At 29.6% G+C, this 15,997-nt stretch overlaps 2 protein-coding genes across 3 annotated transcripts in view; both read right to left on the bottom strand.

The window, feature by feature from the left end:
* The window catches only part of LOC129960392 (uncharacterized), a 165,238-nt gene extending 151,453 nt beyond the window's left edge, over positions 1-13,785 (bottom strand). The window contains exons 1-3 of the mRNA XM_056073813.1: positions 13,704-13,785; positions 7,532-7,690; positions 5,621-5,725 (exon numbers count right to left, since the gene is read on the bottom strand). Coding sequence (XP_055929788.1) covers positions 5,621-5,725; positions 7,532-7,690; positions 13,704-13,785 — 346 coding nt within the window. The remainder of the gene's footprint in view (positions 1-5,620; positions 5,726-7,531; positions 7,691-13,703) is intronic.
* Positions 1-15,997, bottom strand: part of LOC129960695 (neuropeptide CCHamide-1 receptor-like) — a 277,351-nt gene that overhangs the window by 218,457 nt on the left and 42,897 nt on the right. The gene's annotated exons all lie outside the window — the stretch shown is intronic.

Genomic DNA, 15,997 nt, shown 5'->3' with positions numbered 1-15,997 from the left:
TATGATAGTAATTTGCTTTCTTGCAGAACGCTTGCCATTAAAAACGTAACATCTGTTTAGGGCTACATATCTTGCTGTTAAATGCATTTCAAAACTGCTATAGTATTTATTGCATCCTTATTTTCAATTGGTATAGATATTTTACTCGTATTCACGCCACTGACCTCATCTTCGTGTCTTTTTTTTTTAAATTCGTCCATTTAAACAATTTTGTTCTTTGTTGTTGTTGTTTCGGACATAATAAAAAGTCAGATTGAGAAAGATAAATGTAATTCTGATCGATTCAAACACAAAAACATACACTATTTAAGGAAGAATCAATATCATAATTCAGTGATCTAATCGATATCAAGTATCCAGCAACATTGTTTTCACCTGTTCTTCAACCAAAAAACTCGATAAAACAAAGAAAACAATCGACCAACCTAACGATAGTGCATTTTTCTATGCATCATTTCGAATTCATTCAAAACCGATGTCGATTTCACCCATGACAACTTAAATAAAATGTCGTATAACAATATTATTTTATATTCCCTGCTTTTTTCATTTGTACGAAAAATAATTCTTAAATATACATCCTAATTATTAATTTTGTAAAAGTAGAAGCAACAATAAAAGGCTTTTTCGAGTGTTAAAAAAATGCCTCTAATTTATGAAAATGTGAAGCAATTCTTCGTTTCACTACTGCATTAAAGAAAGTATTGTTAAGATTATCTGGACTCTAATAATGAAACTACTTCATCCAAATCCTACATAATATTTCCAAGTTAGCTATTTCAGGATCATCTCTAGTTTCATTTCAAACAAAAAGAGCATATCATATTTAGGCGAAGTCCATTAGCTTCAAAGATAAAGAAGTACAGGATGGTACACATTTTCTTTCTATACCCATTAACCACTGCTAAGAACAACATTAGTTTTTCCTTATCTTAGCTTGAAAATATGAAAAGATCGTTATAGCTTTCTTTTGATATCCAGTTATTTAAATTACATTATTTCTGGCTAAATCTTAAAGATTAAACTTTATTTAAAGATTAACTTCAGATTTAAAGATTTATTTAAAGATTAAACTTTAAAATAGATCAAGTTAAAAATTAATTTTCTGACGGATTTATCTTACTAGAGGAAAAGGGCAAATTAATTAAAAAGGAATTTTTATAATAATTAATTTCTACTTTTTAGTCTTCAATTTAAAATCGATTATTCTAAATATAATGGATTCCTTAAACCAATTTATTTGCAAATTCATTATCAGGAAGGCTACTCTTTTAGAATCAAAATTTAAATAAAATTAATGAACTCTATTATATTAGGAAGGGAGTGAAAAATTAAGAAATTTGATCCTTACATATAAAAAGCAACTCATGTTAAATAAAAGTGTGTCAAAATAAATTAAAATTTGTATTTTAAAGAATTAACAATATAATCTTCTTAAACAAAAAAACTATTTAATAATTCAATCCGCTGTAATGGTAAAATAAAAATAGTTTATACGCATTTATGATTTCAGTCATTTTTAACTTTATTTTGTTACAAAAGAATTCCAAAATTATCTTTTTATAATTAAAAAAATCGCTTGTTGAGCTATTGTGATTGAAAAGCCAGTTTTTGCATGGAGCTGAAATTTATTTATAACTCTGGTCATCTGAGATTAGATTCAACAAAGCCCTTTTATTTGCTCTAAAATAATAAATTTCAAAGGATTTCTATGAAATGTCTGTACAGTCTACAGAAATTTTTATAGCAATTATTTTCTACATTTTAGTTTTCAATTAAAAGTAATTATTATAAATATTAGAGATTCTTCAAATCAATTTATTTGCAAATTCATTTTCAGGGCTGCTACTCTTTATAGAATCAAAATTTAAATAAAATTAATTAACTCAATTATATTAGGAGACGAGCGAAAAATCGATTAAGAAATTTGATCCTTGCAAATGAAAAGCAACTCATGTCAAATAAAAGTGTGTCAAAATAAATTTATTTAAAAAAATTTATTTTGACTTAATTAATTTTTAAAATTAATTTATTTTGACTTAATTAATTTTTTAAAATTTGTATTTTAAAAAATTAATTAACAATATAACCTTTTTGCACAGAAAACCTATTTAACAATTCAATCCGCTGTAACGGTAAAAAAATAGTTTATAAGCATTTATGATTTCAGTCATTTGTGGCTTTGTTTTGTTACTAAGGAATTCCAAAATTATCTTTTTATAATTAAAAATTTGTTATCAAATTGTGTTAAGCTATAGTGATGGAATAATCAGTTTTTGCAAGAAATTAAAATTTATTTATCATTCTAGTCGCTTTAGATTAGATTCAACGAAGTACTTTTATAAAAATAAAAAATAAAAAAATAAAAAAAAAATTTTTAAAAAAACTCTAAAATAATAAATTTTAAAGGATTTCTACGAAATGTCTGTATAATTTACAGAAATTTTTACAATAATTATTTTCTACTTTTTAGTCTTTAATTTAAAATTCATTATTATAAACATTAATGATTCTTGAAATCAGTTTATTTGCAAATTCATTTTCAGGGATGGTACTCTTTATTTGCTTTATTTTAATAAAGAATTCCAAAATTATCCTTTTATAATTAACATTTTTTATCAAATTTGTTGAGCTATTGTGATAGAAAAATCAGTTTTTGCAAGGAATTAAAATTTATTTATAATTCTGGTCATTTGAGATAAGATTCAACAAAGGATTTTCATTTGCACTAAAGTAATAAATTTCAAATGATTTCTACGAAATATCTATACAAAAGCAAATTATTTTTAGTATCTAATTCCATAGCACATTCGGAGGTCGGTATTTGCATTGGCTGGCAAAAAATATTAAATACAAAATGCATGCATCACTACAGTAAGTTTCAAATAATATTATAAATCAATGTAATATTTTTAATTTATGAAAAAGACACGTACATTTAAGCTCGCTTATTAAACTTGTATGAAATATCTTGATTGAATATCGTGTTCTAAAGCTATGCAAAACATAAAACTAGTGTCTTGTATTATTTTATAAAAAGAAATTTCTCATAATCATAAAAAGAATATCACATTTTATAATAGCAAATCTGACACAGAATTACAATTGTAGTTACAAAATCACGTACTAAATTCTATACATTTAGGATATTGCATTTTTATCGCGTTTGCATGCTTCTGAAAGTAAAGACCGACATATAGCCAACCCTTTGTTAGATTTGGCTCAAAATTTGGTAGGTGTCTAGAATAGAGATGTCAAATCTGTGTGCTAAATTTTATCTATCTACCTCTCTTCGTTTTATAGTTATCGTTTTAGCTTATATTCGAACAACCGGACCAACAAACTTCCGTTAAATGGAGTTTTCTCAAAATTTGATAGAAATCTACAAATTTAGTGTAAAGACCATATACCAAATTTCATCCGTCTAGTTCAAAACATTTTTGAGTTTTCATTGTCACAGACGGATAGATAGATAGACAGATATAATGCCTTTTTTTTTTGGGGGGGGGGGCTCAGAAAGGTCTAAAAGTTGGAGATTTGTCAAAATCTGGAATTCGATTTTTTTTACGATTACAACACATTCTCTGTATTTCGTATATGAGAAAATAAAAATTGGAAGAATTTTCGGTATTAAACTTCCAAAAATGTTCGTCCAACATTGTTTTAATGACCGACATTGGCTTTAGTTACCGCAAGAGAAATTCTTTTAAATATCTTCATACACTCGAAAGATCACAGTAAGTTTTATAATCGATTAAAGAAAGCAACATTTTAGTGATTAGAAATCCAGTTTCTATCAAATTCCAAAATATTTTTCTCTTTTCTTCACTTTAAAGTTTCTATTGTCACCAATGTGTTTAAATGTTTAGAAATTCACTCTACGAAAAAGTTATAGTAATTAAACCAAAAGTTTGACATACTTTGGTAATCATTTTCTTATATGTTATTCCTTCATTTAAGCTTGTTCAAGAATTTTACTATACTATTTTTCTCTAATGCGGTATAATTTTTTAAATAAGATTTGTGAAGAAGTTTGAAATTGTTTTGTAACTTGAATGAATTCCATTTTCTAGAATTAGTTACAATAAAGCAAAGCCTTAAAATGAAGTAGGAGTGCAATTTTTTTTCTTGAATTAACTTCCTTTAAAGTATAGAAATACTCCTAATAAGAATTTCAATTTGAAATGAGGCGGAACAAATAACGAGAATTAAAGAAATAATATTTCAGTATATCTCACAAATATATCTCACAAATTCCTCTACATTTCAATAACTGTATACAAATAAAATATTTTTCAATTAATAATTTCCGTTTTACTTTTTTCCCCTTTTCCTTTACTTTTTGTCTGTTACTTTTTAAACTTTTATTCGTTTGTGAATTGCCATAACAATTAGTTTTGAATGTGCTATTAGCGTGATTTTGATAATATCATGTTATCGAAAGTGTTATTTCATGATCAACAATTTTACTATTATCATAGATTCTCTCTATGTTTTTATCAACTACAAGCATGAAATTTTTTGGGATATAAGGTTGGAAACAACCAGAAAAGTAGAAGAGAAAAACAGTTGTTTAACAGTAGTAACAAAACAGTATAGCATTGAACTTCTATTGTGTGAAAGATTGAAATCACAGAAATGAATCATGCAAGCAGAGAATACAGCCAGAGGAAAATAAAATAGAATATAAAATTATGCTTTTCTAAATCGTCAAACCCTGCTATGATCAAAATCTGGCAACATTTGGAAATTTTAGTAGTTTGAAATTGCTCTTAGAGGTTACTCATAATTTCACCAAATAAATAGATTTTAATAGAAGTGAGCGCACTGTTACTTATTTAAAGTTATTTTGTTACTATGATAGAATATATGTTTATAATTGTGAAGTGTTTTAGGATTTCGTTTCGATTTCATCTTCTTTAAATATATGATTCATCGATGTTGAGGATAAAAATGTTTTCCATGTCAAAGGATATAAAGACTATTAAAATTTCGATACGTTTAGGAATTCGTTTACTTCAAACTTTGACAAGAACTTTAGCTTATTTCCTGTAACTTCAGAAACATTAGATTCAATATTTATGTATCTTAAAATGTAAACAAATTTTAAAATGTGTTTCTAAAGTTAATATTTCAAATTTTTTTTTCATTTGGCCCATGAAAAATTAAAATAGAAAATTTTCAATTAATCCATTAGAATTTGCTGAAAAAATTTATTTTTGAGACACTGCCCACAATAAAAAAAACGTAAATGAGTTTTTTTTATTTATACATTTCTTGAATTTTAAGAACACCAGTAATTAATACAATAGTAATTGATGAAAGAATTGATGTCTCTTATTTATTAATTCAGGATTTTCTTTTGTAAGTAACTGATAGGGGAGAAATGCAATAAAATCGAAACAATGATAATTGCAAATAAGACAACAGCATTCATAAGAAAAAAAATTTGTAATCTTGAGTAGATGTTCGTTTAGTTTTTATTCCTGGATCTCGTAATATGTACATCCTTTTTATTTATGGTTGTAAAAATATATTACACTCGTGTCCAAATTTAAACTGCGTAACCACAAGTGATCTTGTTCAGGTCCAAGTTCGCATCCAAGGTCACATAAATTACGGACAAGAGAGGTACTGTTATTAGAGTCCCAAGTGCCATCACCAGACAAAGCATTCCGCAAAAGATACATCTCATTATTCGGATGGTAGTTAACTGTCCTCATACCTACAAGAGAAGCGAGAACTCGTTTACCTACCCGGAGCTTCTCGTCCACATATTAGTAGCGTTGTAAAGAGGGAATGGAGAGAAATCATTCTCACGCTTTTCCTACGTAAGCTTCAAAATTTACAAAACAAAAATTTGTAAAAAATAATAATATCGAATGCTGTATTTTCTCAAAAATCTACATATATATTTATTAAAATTTAGAGCTCCATACGCTTAAACTTTATTAAGAATGAATTTCGGGAAAATTTACAACAATTGCTAGACAGTCTAAAAAAACTATCATTTAGAAAATAATAATAATAAACGCATATCTCTTTGAAATAGCAAAAACTTTTAAAAAATGCAAAAGAAAAGAAAGGAGATCTCTAAAGTCTGAAGCAGCCCTCTCACAAATAAAACTTGTAGCTAAAAATGCTTCTCCATAACAAAACTCAGAAGACAGGAAATAAAACACCATCAGAATAGTACTCGGGAGATTTGGGTCGGAGAAAGTTGTCCAACGGATTGCGCGAGCACTGATGCAGAAAACAACTGGAACTAAGCCTTTTTCTGGAGAAGTGAGGTGGTATCGATAACAATGTTCCTTGTCTCTCCCGTTTTATATGCAGCTTAAGACTATAGTAGAAAACTTTTCTGGGTTTTTTTTTTTTTTGGATAACTATTTGGTTGAATATAGTAAAGATTTGTAGATTTCGTATTATTAGAAATGAATAGTAAACTGGACTATTCGGAAATACATTTTATATAGTACCTATGTCCATACATCTTTTATGAGAATTTCAGTTCACCAAAACTATAGCTCAAGTATAAAAATACGCGAGTATGAAAATCTTCTGGACACATATTCATACAAGAGTCATGGAAGTCAGACGTGTAAAAGGAAAAGCAAGGCTGTAGCTCAAAGCAGAGTATTTCTTAAGTCAGCCATAGAGTACAGAAATTTAAGGTTTTTCCCAATAAGGGTTAAGCAAAAATAAATCAATTTCTGATTACATAGCAAATTTATCTTTCAACAGAAAAATTGAAAATGTTGGATTCGGACAAAATATTTTCTTTCTGTAAATGACGGAATTATTATGCTTAAATTAGGAATAAATTATAACATGTATATAGTGATGAAATTATATGCAAGAATTTGACAGTGTTTGCAATATAAAGGCCAGATTCGTGTCACTGTTTCTAAGATATTTCTTGGCTCTCGAGATCATTCTAAGTACTTTTTCTATGGAATTTGGACTTTATAAACCTTAATCAAGAAACAATTTGCTTATTCTTTCTTTAATTGCTCTGTACAAAGTGAAGTTGGAGAATACTCTAGCATACCAATAAAACCTTAAAAAACTGGTTCAAAAATTAGATTTCTTCTTAATTATTTTTTCAAACCACTGCGTTCCGGAGCGAATTGTTAACAAATTATCATATAAACTATTGCACACAGGGTGTCCTTGAATTCATGGGCCAAACTTGAAAGTAGGTAAAATACGTATAAAGAAGCACTTTTTGTGTAATAATATACGGACGGAAATGAAAAGTCTTTGCGAAAAAACCAAAATGTTGAGGAAATGAAAAGATAGCTCTTTACTTACATAGTATTACAATAAGTGCCCAAATGGGCCACCACCAGAATTGATATAGACCTGGTATTATTTAGCAAGAGATTGGCATGCTCTTTGGAAGATACCTGTTGTTTCATGAACAGTTGCAGCGGCAAATGCAAATTTCAAATTGAGGTTTTCATCAGAGTTAATTGGAAGCTTATAGACACTACATTTTTCTGCCTTGCTTATACTTACTTACACTTACTTTTTCCACCTATATTTTTCATTTCCGCCCCCATATTGCTATACCAAAATTGCCTCTTTATATGTGTTTTACCTACACTTAAATTTTGCCCTATGAATTCAAGGACACCTTGCATAGCATCTGGCAGCTCTTCGATTACTTTCTTAATTAGCCATTTTGCTATTGAACAGAAAGGAAAACAGGAATTTAACATACATCCAACTAAATTCTCAGGGGGAAGGGTGATGTGTCACATATTTAATAATGAGAAATCGCAAGATACAATAAGCTTTTGCAGAAGCAGATGAGGATAGTAGTAATGCTTAGCTAATGAACCCATCGCCAAGAAAAGGTACATCTCTTTAGGAAGATGTCTACACTTTGATTGTTCGTGAAAAAGATTATCTTACACATATTACAGTATCTGTATAATTATCTGTGACAATATTTATTTCAGATATATTGGAGAGTGTAATGCAAAGGCAGGATTTGTATTTCCTCCAACAACGCAACTATAGGCACTACATAAAACATGATGTGGTTATATAATGTTAATGTTCATATAAACTGAAAACACGTCCTTAAAACCAATTTTCTTGCTCTACATTCTCTTTAGTAATCATTAAGATGTCATCTGCGTTTAAGTGTTTTAGAAACTTTAATGATCGAAAGTTAATGCATCAGTGATAACTAGAAGTCAACAGATTAACATGTTGTTCAGTTGCGTATTGATAAATCGCTCCAATAATTCTAAGTTTACTACTTTTGAAAATATTAATCACCATAACAATTTCAAAGAAATCTGTTGACCTGTTTACCAGCTGAGTTTCATTGCTAAAATGTGCCAAAATGTGGCCTGTGAAAAAATTTCAGCAGAATCCACTTTTAACATTATTTTTTCATTCTGGAGAAAGAGGGAGTGAATTTCATTAACTGATGCTAAATGGGTAGACAAATCTTTGAATCTTCCATAATAAAGAGAATGTTTAATTCATAATGAATAAATATAATAATAAGAATTCGTTTTTTATATCTCTAGTTTTTGATATATTCTAGTGAATGAATGAATTTTACAATACGCATTTTAAAATATTCTTTGTTCTGAAATAACAGATTCACTATAAATGCAATGTTATGATAAATTTGTATTATGTTCATATGATTTATTTTCACATTTTTCCTTTAATAACATTGATAAACAAATATCAGATTGTACTGGATTACCAACGAAATTCTCTCTGCCATTTCTTTACTGTTTATCACAACTGAACAAACTTTCTTAACTATACTGAACTCTCTACATACCATTCTATTCCTTTTTGTATTCTGTTTACTTTTGAAGCGGAGTCAAATCCTGACTTTGATATCTTTTTCAAGTAAAGCGCATTGAAAGATTATTTATCGTGTTTTTATCCGTAGTTGACCCTATCCTCCTACGTGACTATGTTTGAAAGAATTTGTATTCTATATACTTTTTGCATTTGTATGAATCCTTTTGAGTCCAGTGATGTGAAACAGCTCACAGCTTTTGGATGGGAATAGAATATTGATGGCTTCAGATGCCCTCCTGAAACAATGTCTCTCCATATTTACAGGATAGGGAACACATACATATTTTTTACTGGGAAATGTGTGTGTTTTGTTTCAAAGACGGTTATAAATAACTCAAGGAAGTAAGACATTTTCAGTCAGTGAGTATAAAGCAGTAAAACTGCAGTAATGTAGTTAAAAAAGCAGTATTTCTCCAGTAAAAATGTAAGGTTTTTTTTTTTTTGAAAACTATAGAAGGCAAAGATAATTGTATTAAACTTTTAAATGATAAAAAAATAATCAAGATTTAAAAAGGAATTAAGTTTCATTTGAATTTTTCCTTAAATATTTAACAGAATTTTGTTTTATTTAAATCGCAGCCAACATTTAAATAACCATTTTTCATGTCAGTTGTTTTTTGTTTTTTGCTCTGTATCCTTAAATTAATGAAGTCTTAAGAATAAAAGGCAAATTATTTCACTCAAAATGGCTTGGTAACAATTCATGTTCATCTAATACACGTCAAAACAATGAGCCAATTAAAATTTTAAACACATAGAGTAATTGACGTGAAGCCACAGCAAAGTGAATAATACAATGCACACCTATTCGTGCAATGAAATGCTCAATTACACTCGTCATATGAGTGTGACATTATACTCAAACTGAAATGGCTTTGAAACTTAAAAATAACAATTGTCATAAGACACTTGCTAATAACCAAATTAATTTTCGAAACAGTTATGCATTTAGGAATCAACTCTACGTGCACATTTTGAGGTACTACTGTTCTCGGTAAGTGTCACAGAAGAATTCAAATTCTGCATTGTTTGAAAATAAATTATCGTATAGTTAATAATCTGTTGTGCGCTTTGTGAAATCAGTTCACTTTTGCATTACTAACTTCATATTCTAAGATGAAATTACAAATGAGAATAGGAAATTATAGTTGGCTTTTGGTTTCATAACTTTTGGTACTATTGATGGAATTTTTGCGCTGTATTCTCAGGAGATAAACATTAGTGTCAATGTACGCTAGTGGTTTTATTTTTGCTTAGTTCACTTAAAGTTCGGTCTCTTTTGGTCGGAAATCGTCAACAAAGGCTTTTTTAGGTATCACTTTCGTTTTACATGTCATGAAAGGAATTTAAAATCTAGTTATAATAATGAATTACTTGTGGATATTTCTTAGTCGAATACTCGAACTCAGTTCTGGAGCTAGGTAGCTGTTCATCCATTATTTGCACATAGATCGAAAAGATAAATATCAGTAAAACATGTGCTTTCGTTAGCTTAGTTATATTAACGTGCCTTTTTTAAAGCAACACTAGGGATAGTTTGGGACGGACCTCGTAAACTTGAACCACGGTCAGATGAAAAAGACTACATCTGAATTAGCACACCATCTCTAAACCTCCACACCAAACCAGCGGTAGGACGTTTGGCCCTGGCGGATTTAACTTGCGACAGCCCCACTTACGCGTCGGAATCGAGTCTCAAACCAGAATTCCTCCTGCTCTAAAGCCGATACCCTACCATCAGACCACTGTGGCCCTGCTTTTCTAAGCAATTTAGTAATAGAAATTTCAAGTAAACATTTTACTAATCATAACTCTATTTTGCCTTTGTAAGTATTCTTTCATTACTATCAAAAATCGACGTTGAAATAGAATCCATGGTATAAATCACTACAGTTGCACAGATTCGAAATTTGCAAAATAGAATTTTTTTTCCTCTCTCTTTCAGTAGTGAGATAATAAACGAAGCTTTAAATTTAATAATGCAATTATTTAAATTATATAACTTCATTTATTTTAAATTATCTTCGGCTTTACAAAACCTAGTAGTTGCCCAAATGAAAAGCTTGATTTACTGCTAAAATATAATTGGCTCCTGCCCCACGTATCTTATTTGAAGTTTACTTCTAACGGAATCTGTCATCCATCAGCCATAGAAATTTTCATTATAAATTAACTTAAGAATAACACTTTCATTGGTCCTTTTAGAATTCACGCCCACACACTAGTAACAAATGTTCACTACGCATTTAATAATGATGCCTTTTCAACAATTTATCGCTTGTGAAAATTCTATACTTTTCTATCTAATTAATTCAATCTTTCCATTAATTTTCTCACCTTCCACTTCCACAGAAAGATTTTTTTATTTAGTATTAGAAATATTTGTAGCTCAAAAGAATTCCGAGACCCAAAATAATTGAGAGGAAAAGTTTCTTAACAAATTACTGCAAGGGAGGTTCGAAAAATTCCTTCACCTGCAAATCCAATATACCTGGCATGCATTTTCCATCAAGATTAAAGAGTAAGACAATGTAGCTGCATGTCTTCGAAAAGCTATTCTAAAGGATTATAATAGAAGTGACGGATAAACTAAGTAAATGCGAGAGTTTTCTCTTGTCTCATAAATAGAGCATTTTCATTCTGGGAAAATGGGTCACCCGAGCACTGGAATTGACGACGGCGCAAATCAGATTCTTGAAATGTTTACTTTCTGACTTGGATGTAATGGATCCACGTGAATCGTAAATTGAAAACAACTTTGGTCCTACGGCTTGAGGGACAAAATAATGCAAGATAAACTAATAGTGGTGTAGACTTTTATGATCTACCAATTACATTACATTTCATAATATTATATATATATAGTGTCAGATAAACGGCTGTCGTGTTCTAGAATTATGAAAGGAATTGCTGTCATTGATAAAAAAACCATAACTCTGTTTATTGTTAACTCAAAGGATTAAATAGAAAACTAAAATGTAGTTTTGGACAGTATTTTCAGCGAGTCCATGGCCATTAGATAGTTCACCGTTGAGAATATGAAACAATAAGAAGACGAAAGAGAAAGTTCGCGACAGACATTTCAACTGTTCTAAAACGGACTTTCTGTTTACTGGAGTGGCAATGGAATCAAAACAAAAAAACTGTTTGGACAGAAGTTTAAGACAGTTAAAGTTACCCTTATTACACACCGAAAGGTTTAGGATACCAACATGAGTCAGAAGCCAAAATATTTTTAAGATTGTATTTAAATCTATAGAAAACAATTTTTTGTGATTTTGAACCGTGATCACACGACGAGGATGATTCCTGATCCAACAACTCTTTTTCAAATATCCGCTCTACACCAATGGGAGAGTAAGCATTTGAAGTATATTATCAATTTTCAAATTATTTTATTACATCCATTTTGTTTTGGGGGGGATTTTTCTAACATTTACTTCGATTTCCTTCAGGAATAGGAAACTGTTTATGTGATTTTATTATTTATAATATTTTGTTTTTATTTAATTACTTTATTTATATTTTTGTTTCTTTGTATATGTATTCATACAGTAAAGATTAATACTGAACATAGATGGCGCAGTATGCGCTAACCCATGTGTATGTTTGGAATGTGGGGGAAGCGCACTTAAGCTGTTTTTGTAAACACTTGACCCTGAGAGTTGGTGTGAAACTGGTGCAAGTAGGCACCGCTCGCTCTTTTGTTAGCGGCAAAAAGAAGTATTCGTTCGCTCTTTGTTAGCGGCAATTTCTACTTTAATTGTAATAGTATTATGTGTTACCTTATATATGTGAAGTCATCGTCCATGTGTTGTTATATGTGTGTGTGTGCAAAATAAATAAGAAAAGAGACAAGAAGGCATCTTTCCTTGGCTTAAATACACACAACCAGCTCTACAGAAACTGTGGTTAATTTGTCAATAGGAATGCGTATTACTTATTTAAACAGAATTATAAATTAAAAATCAAATATATTACGATAATTTTGAATTTTATTAATTAATATAGCTTGAATCTGAAACAGCATGGTGTACGGGAGAAATATTCGAAAAGAGCAATATGCTATAATTGTTTTCGTTAACGTAGCATAAGTTTTAACTGGTATCATCTAAAACAATTTCATAGAAAAGTCTTTAATACTACCCCCTTCGCTATCTTAAGAAATTGAAAAAAATTAAATAATAAATAATGTAAAACAATAACACTTAATATGCCTCGAAGGCAAACTAATTTTATAAGTGAGTTTATTGAATTAAATTATTTCGTAAATTGAGTCTGAACTCAGATTTTTTTTAATAAAGTCTTTACTTCACGCAGTGAATGTAATATGAAAGAACTTAGCAGTTAATTATTTGTTTTAAGTAAATCAATTAACTAATCTTGGAATTATGTACGTACCTTGAGTTTTTTCAAAGAATAATTTTTTTTGCGAGAAAATTTTGCGAAAACTGTTTCTTTTTCAGTTTTCTAAGTTGTGTTAAAATAAATCAGTTAAGCAATCCTCATGTTTCTGAAAAATGCAAAGTTCGTCAAAATATATATATATATATATATATATATTTCGTAATGTCACCTTACTGAAGCGATACAGCCTAGAATAAGAGTTTTCTATTTATTCATGGCAATTGATATCTGAAAAAAAATTACAACATAGTCATCACAGACTACATAATTCGAACATTTTGATAACATAAAACGATGGTCATTTAATGGAAAACATTCATTAAAATGGTTGCAATTATATTACCAAAACTTTAAAAGTAGATTTGACGCAATGCAGCAAAAATTAGTACTTGCACCATAAAATTCCGCAAATTAACTAACAGTTTGTTATCCGTATTAGAAGGAGAACTTCTTACCAGAAATGGTGACCATGATAACCGAGGCCTCGGAACCAGAAGGCTCCTGGCAAGAGACTCGACACCACAATAGAACAGTCATGTAAGCAATCCCGGTGCATGTCAAATCCTTCTGAACCAAACCCCCATTGGTACAGCACGAAAGATTGGAGAGGGGCCTACCATCCCAAGCACCATTCCCATCATCGAATCGCAGTTCAAAATTACAAGGTCATCTCAAACTCACCCTAGAATTTCTTTAAAAGAAACTTTTATATAGCTAACTAAATCTATTTCTGACTTCATTTATACTTGTATAAAATGTAGTCCTTGGCAAGTAATTTGCATATTCTATACATAATATTAGTAAAATCTAATCAACAGCAAGTATTAATCACTATTACCACTTCGAAAAGGCGACAGAATGTTTTTTGCTGGCATGATAGTATAGTAATTCACCTTATCTCGTTCTTGTTAGTCGTGCTTTTTTTTCTGGATATTAACAGAGATGTGCCGGATATCATATCATATTAATCGAAAATGGAAGCCGAAATCGATTAAAAATGCAATTTATTATTAAATGAAGAATTTGATAAAAAAAAAATGCCTGCTGACTCCTTTTAAATTCTACATCCAACACTTAGCAAAAGAATATAATTCAGAAAAAAATTCAGAGGAAACTGAAGAAACTTTTGTAGGTGATCTGTGAAATTTGAGCATTTTGGAGCAAGATAACGTAAACCGAAAAATGTTTTTAATTAATTACAAATAGAAAATAAGTTCATTTATATATCTTTATAAACATTTTTAATGAACACTGAATCATATGTTCTTTTAAACATTTTCAAGCACTTATACCCCCTCTTTCTCACTTCAAGAATAATGAGTTTTACACCAGAAGAAATAAGAATCGCTGTATGCATAATGAGCCAAAGACAGCCACGTAATACCAATATATCCGACAGAAAGTTGGAGAGAATGTGAAAGAATTAGTTAACGATCTAAGGAAAATAATTCTGGTGCAATAAGACATCAATTAGCATCCATACTTGCCGACATAAGGAAATAAAAAGCTGAATCAAACGCACCGTCTAAATCAATCATTACATTTCTAGCAAACTTGGATAAACGAGGAATTAAGTAGGAAGGGACAAAAGATATGATGAAACACTGGCCTACCTCAATGTGACAGACAATCTAGTCGAAACTAATTGGAAAACTTTCCACTATCATCGTTCTTCTCATTAAGAATACTGGTCAATTCAAGAGCAATACCTTCAATCACCCGCTTAAATCCGATCTTTCACCTTTCCTTCGGTCCTTTAGATTTCGCAACGCTTGATGAGATGAAAGAAGCTTCTAGGTAACAACGCTTTGATATTAACCCCTTCGTATATAATGACGAGTCTAACTCGCGTATCGAATGAAGGAATTTTTAATTTTAAATCTATAATTAAGTAAAAGTATAAACTAATTAAAATGCAAAAATCACTTAAAAACCCTTCAGTATCTCAAAATCCCTCATATTATTATAGGAATTAAAATTATAATAAATGTCTCAAATGGGATGTGTCATTTAATTAGGAAGCTAAGTAAATTCATTGGTCAAAGGGTTCATAACTCGTTGAAAAACCTCGGAAGTTTTACCAAAACACTTTAGTACATCTCCTTTCGGTAAGCTTCTTTGAGCTACTAGCAATATTTATTATGCAATGACAATGGACTCATTATTCATTGTACATAATCATAACATAGTGTTATCAGTCATATAGATAGTATATTCGTGTGACATTCAATTGAATCTGTTATCAATTGAATGCCAGAAAAATAATTTTAATCATGCAATGTTTTCAAAAGAAAATAAACACAAATCACAATAATGAATTTCTCCTTTTGTCTACAATGCATTATGAGAAACACTTGACTTATCACTTGTATTATTTTTCTAATGCTTTTCAATAATAACGCTTTGGCATCTTAGCATAAATCTGAAAGAATTCTCGAAAATATTTTTTTGGTTTTTTTATACAGATAGAAAAAAAAAATCAGGAAAATAATTTTTCACCCAATTTTCTCCTAAAAATGGAATACAGTTTAATAAATACAAAAATGAATAACTGCTTTCCTTTCCATAGGAATAACCGACTGTTATTTGTTTAACAGAAACTCATTAAAAAATAAAAAGTTGAATTTACAGAATAAATGAGTCATCAGGCATTACAAATTAAATGACCTTACCAGTTAAATGATCTGATGCAAACCAGAATAATTCAGAAAGTATAATTAATAATATGGTAATCATCACTTTCAAATAT

This window comes from Argiope bruennichi, chromosome X2, assembly GCF_947563725.1.
Source record: "Argiope bruennichi chromosome X2, qqArgBrue1.1, whole genome shotgun sequence".
Classification (NCBI taxonomy): Eukaryota; Metazoa; Arthropoda; class Arachnida; order Araneae; family Araneidae; genus Argiope; species Argiope bruennichi.
Note: the sequence above shows the minus strand (reverse complement) of the source record. Positions and strands in the feature narration are given on the sequence as shown.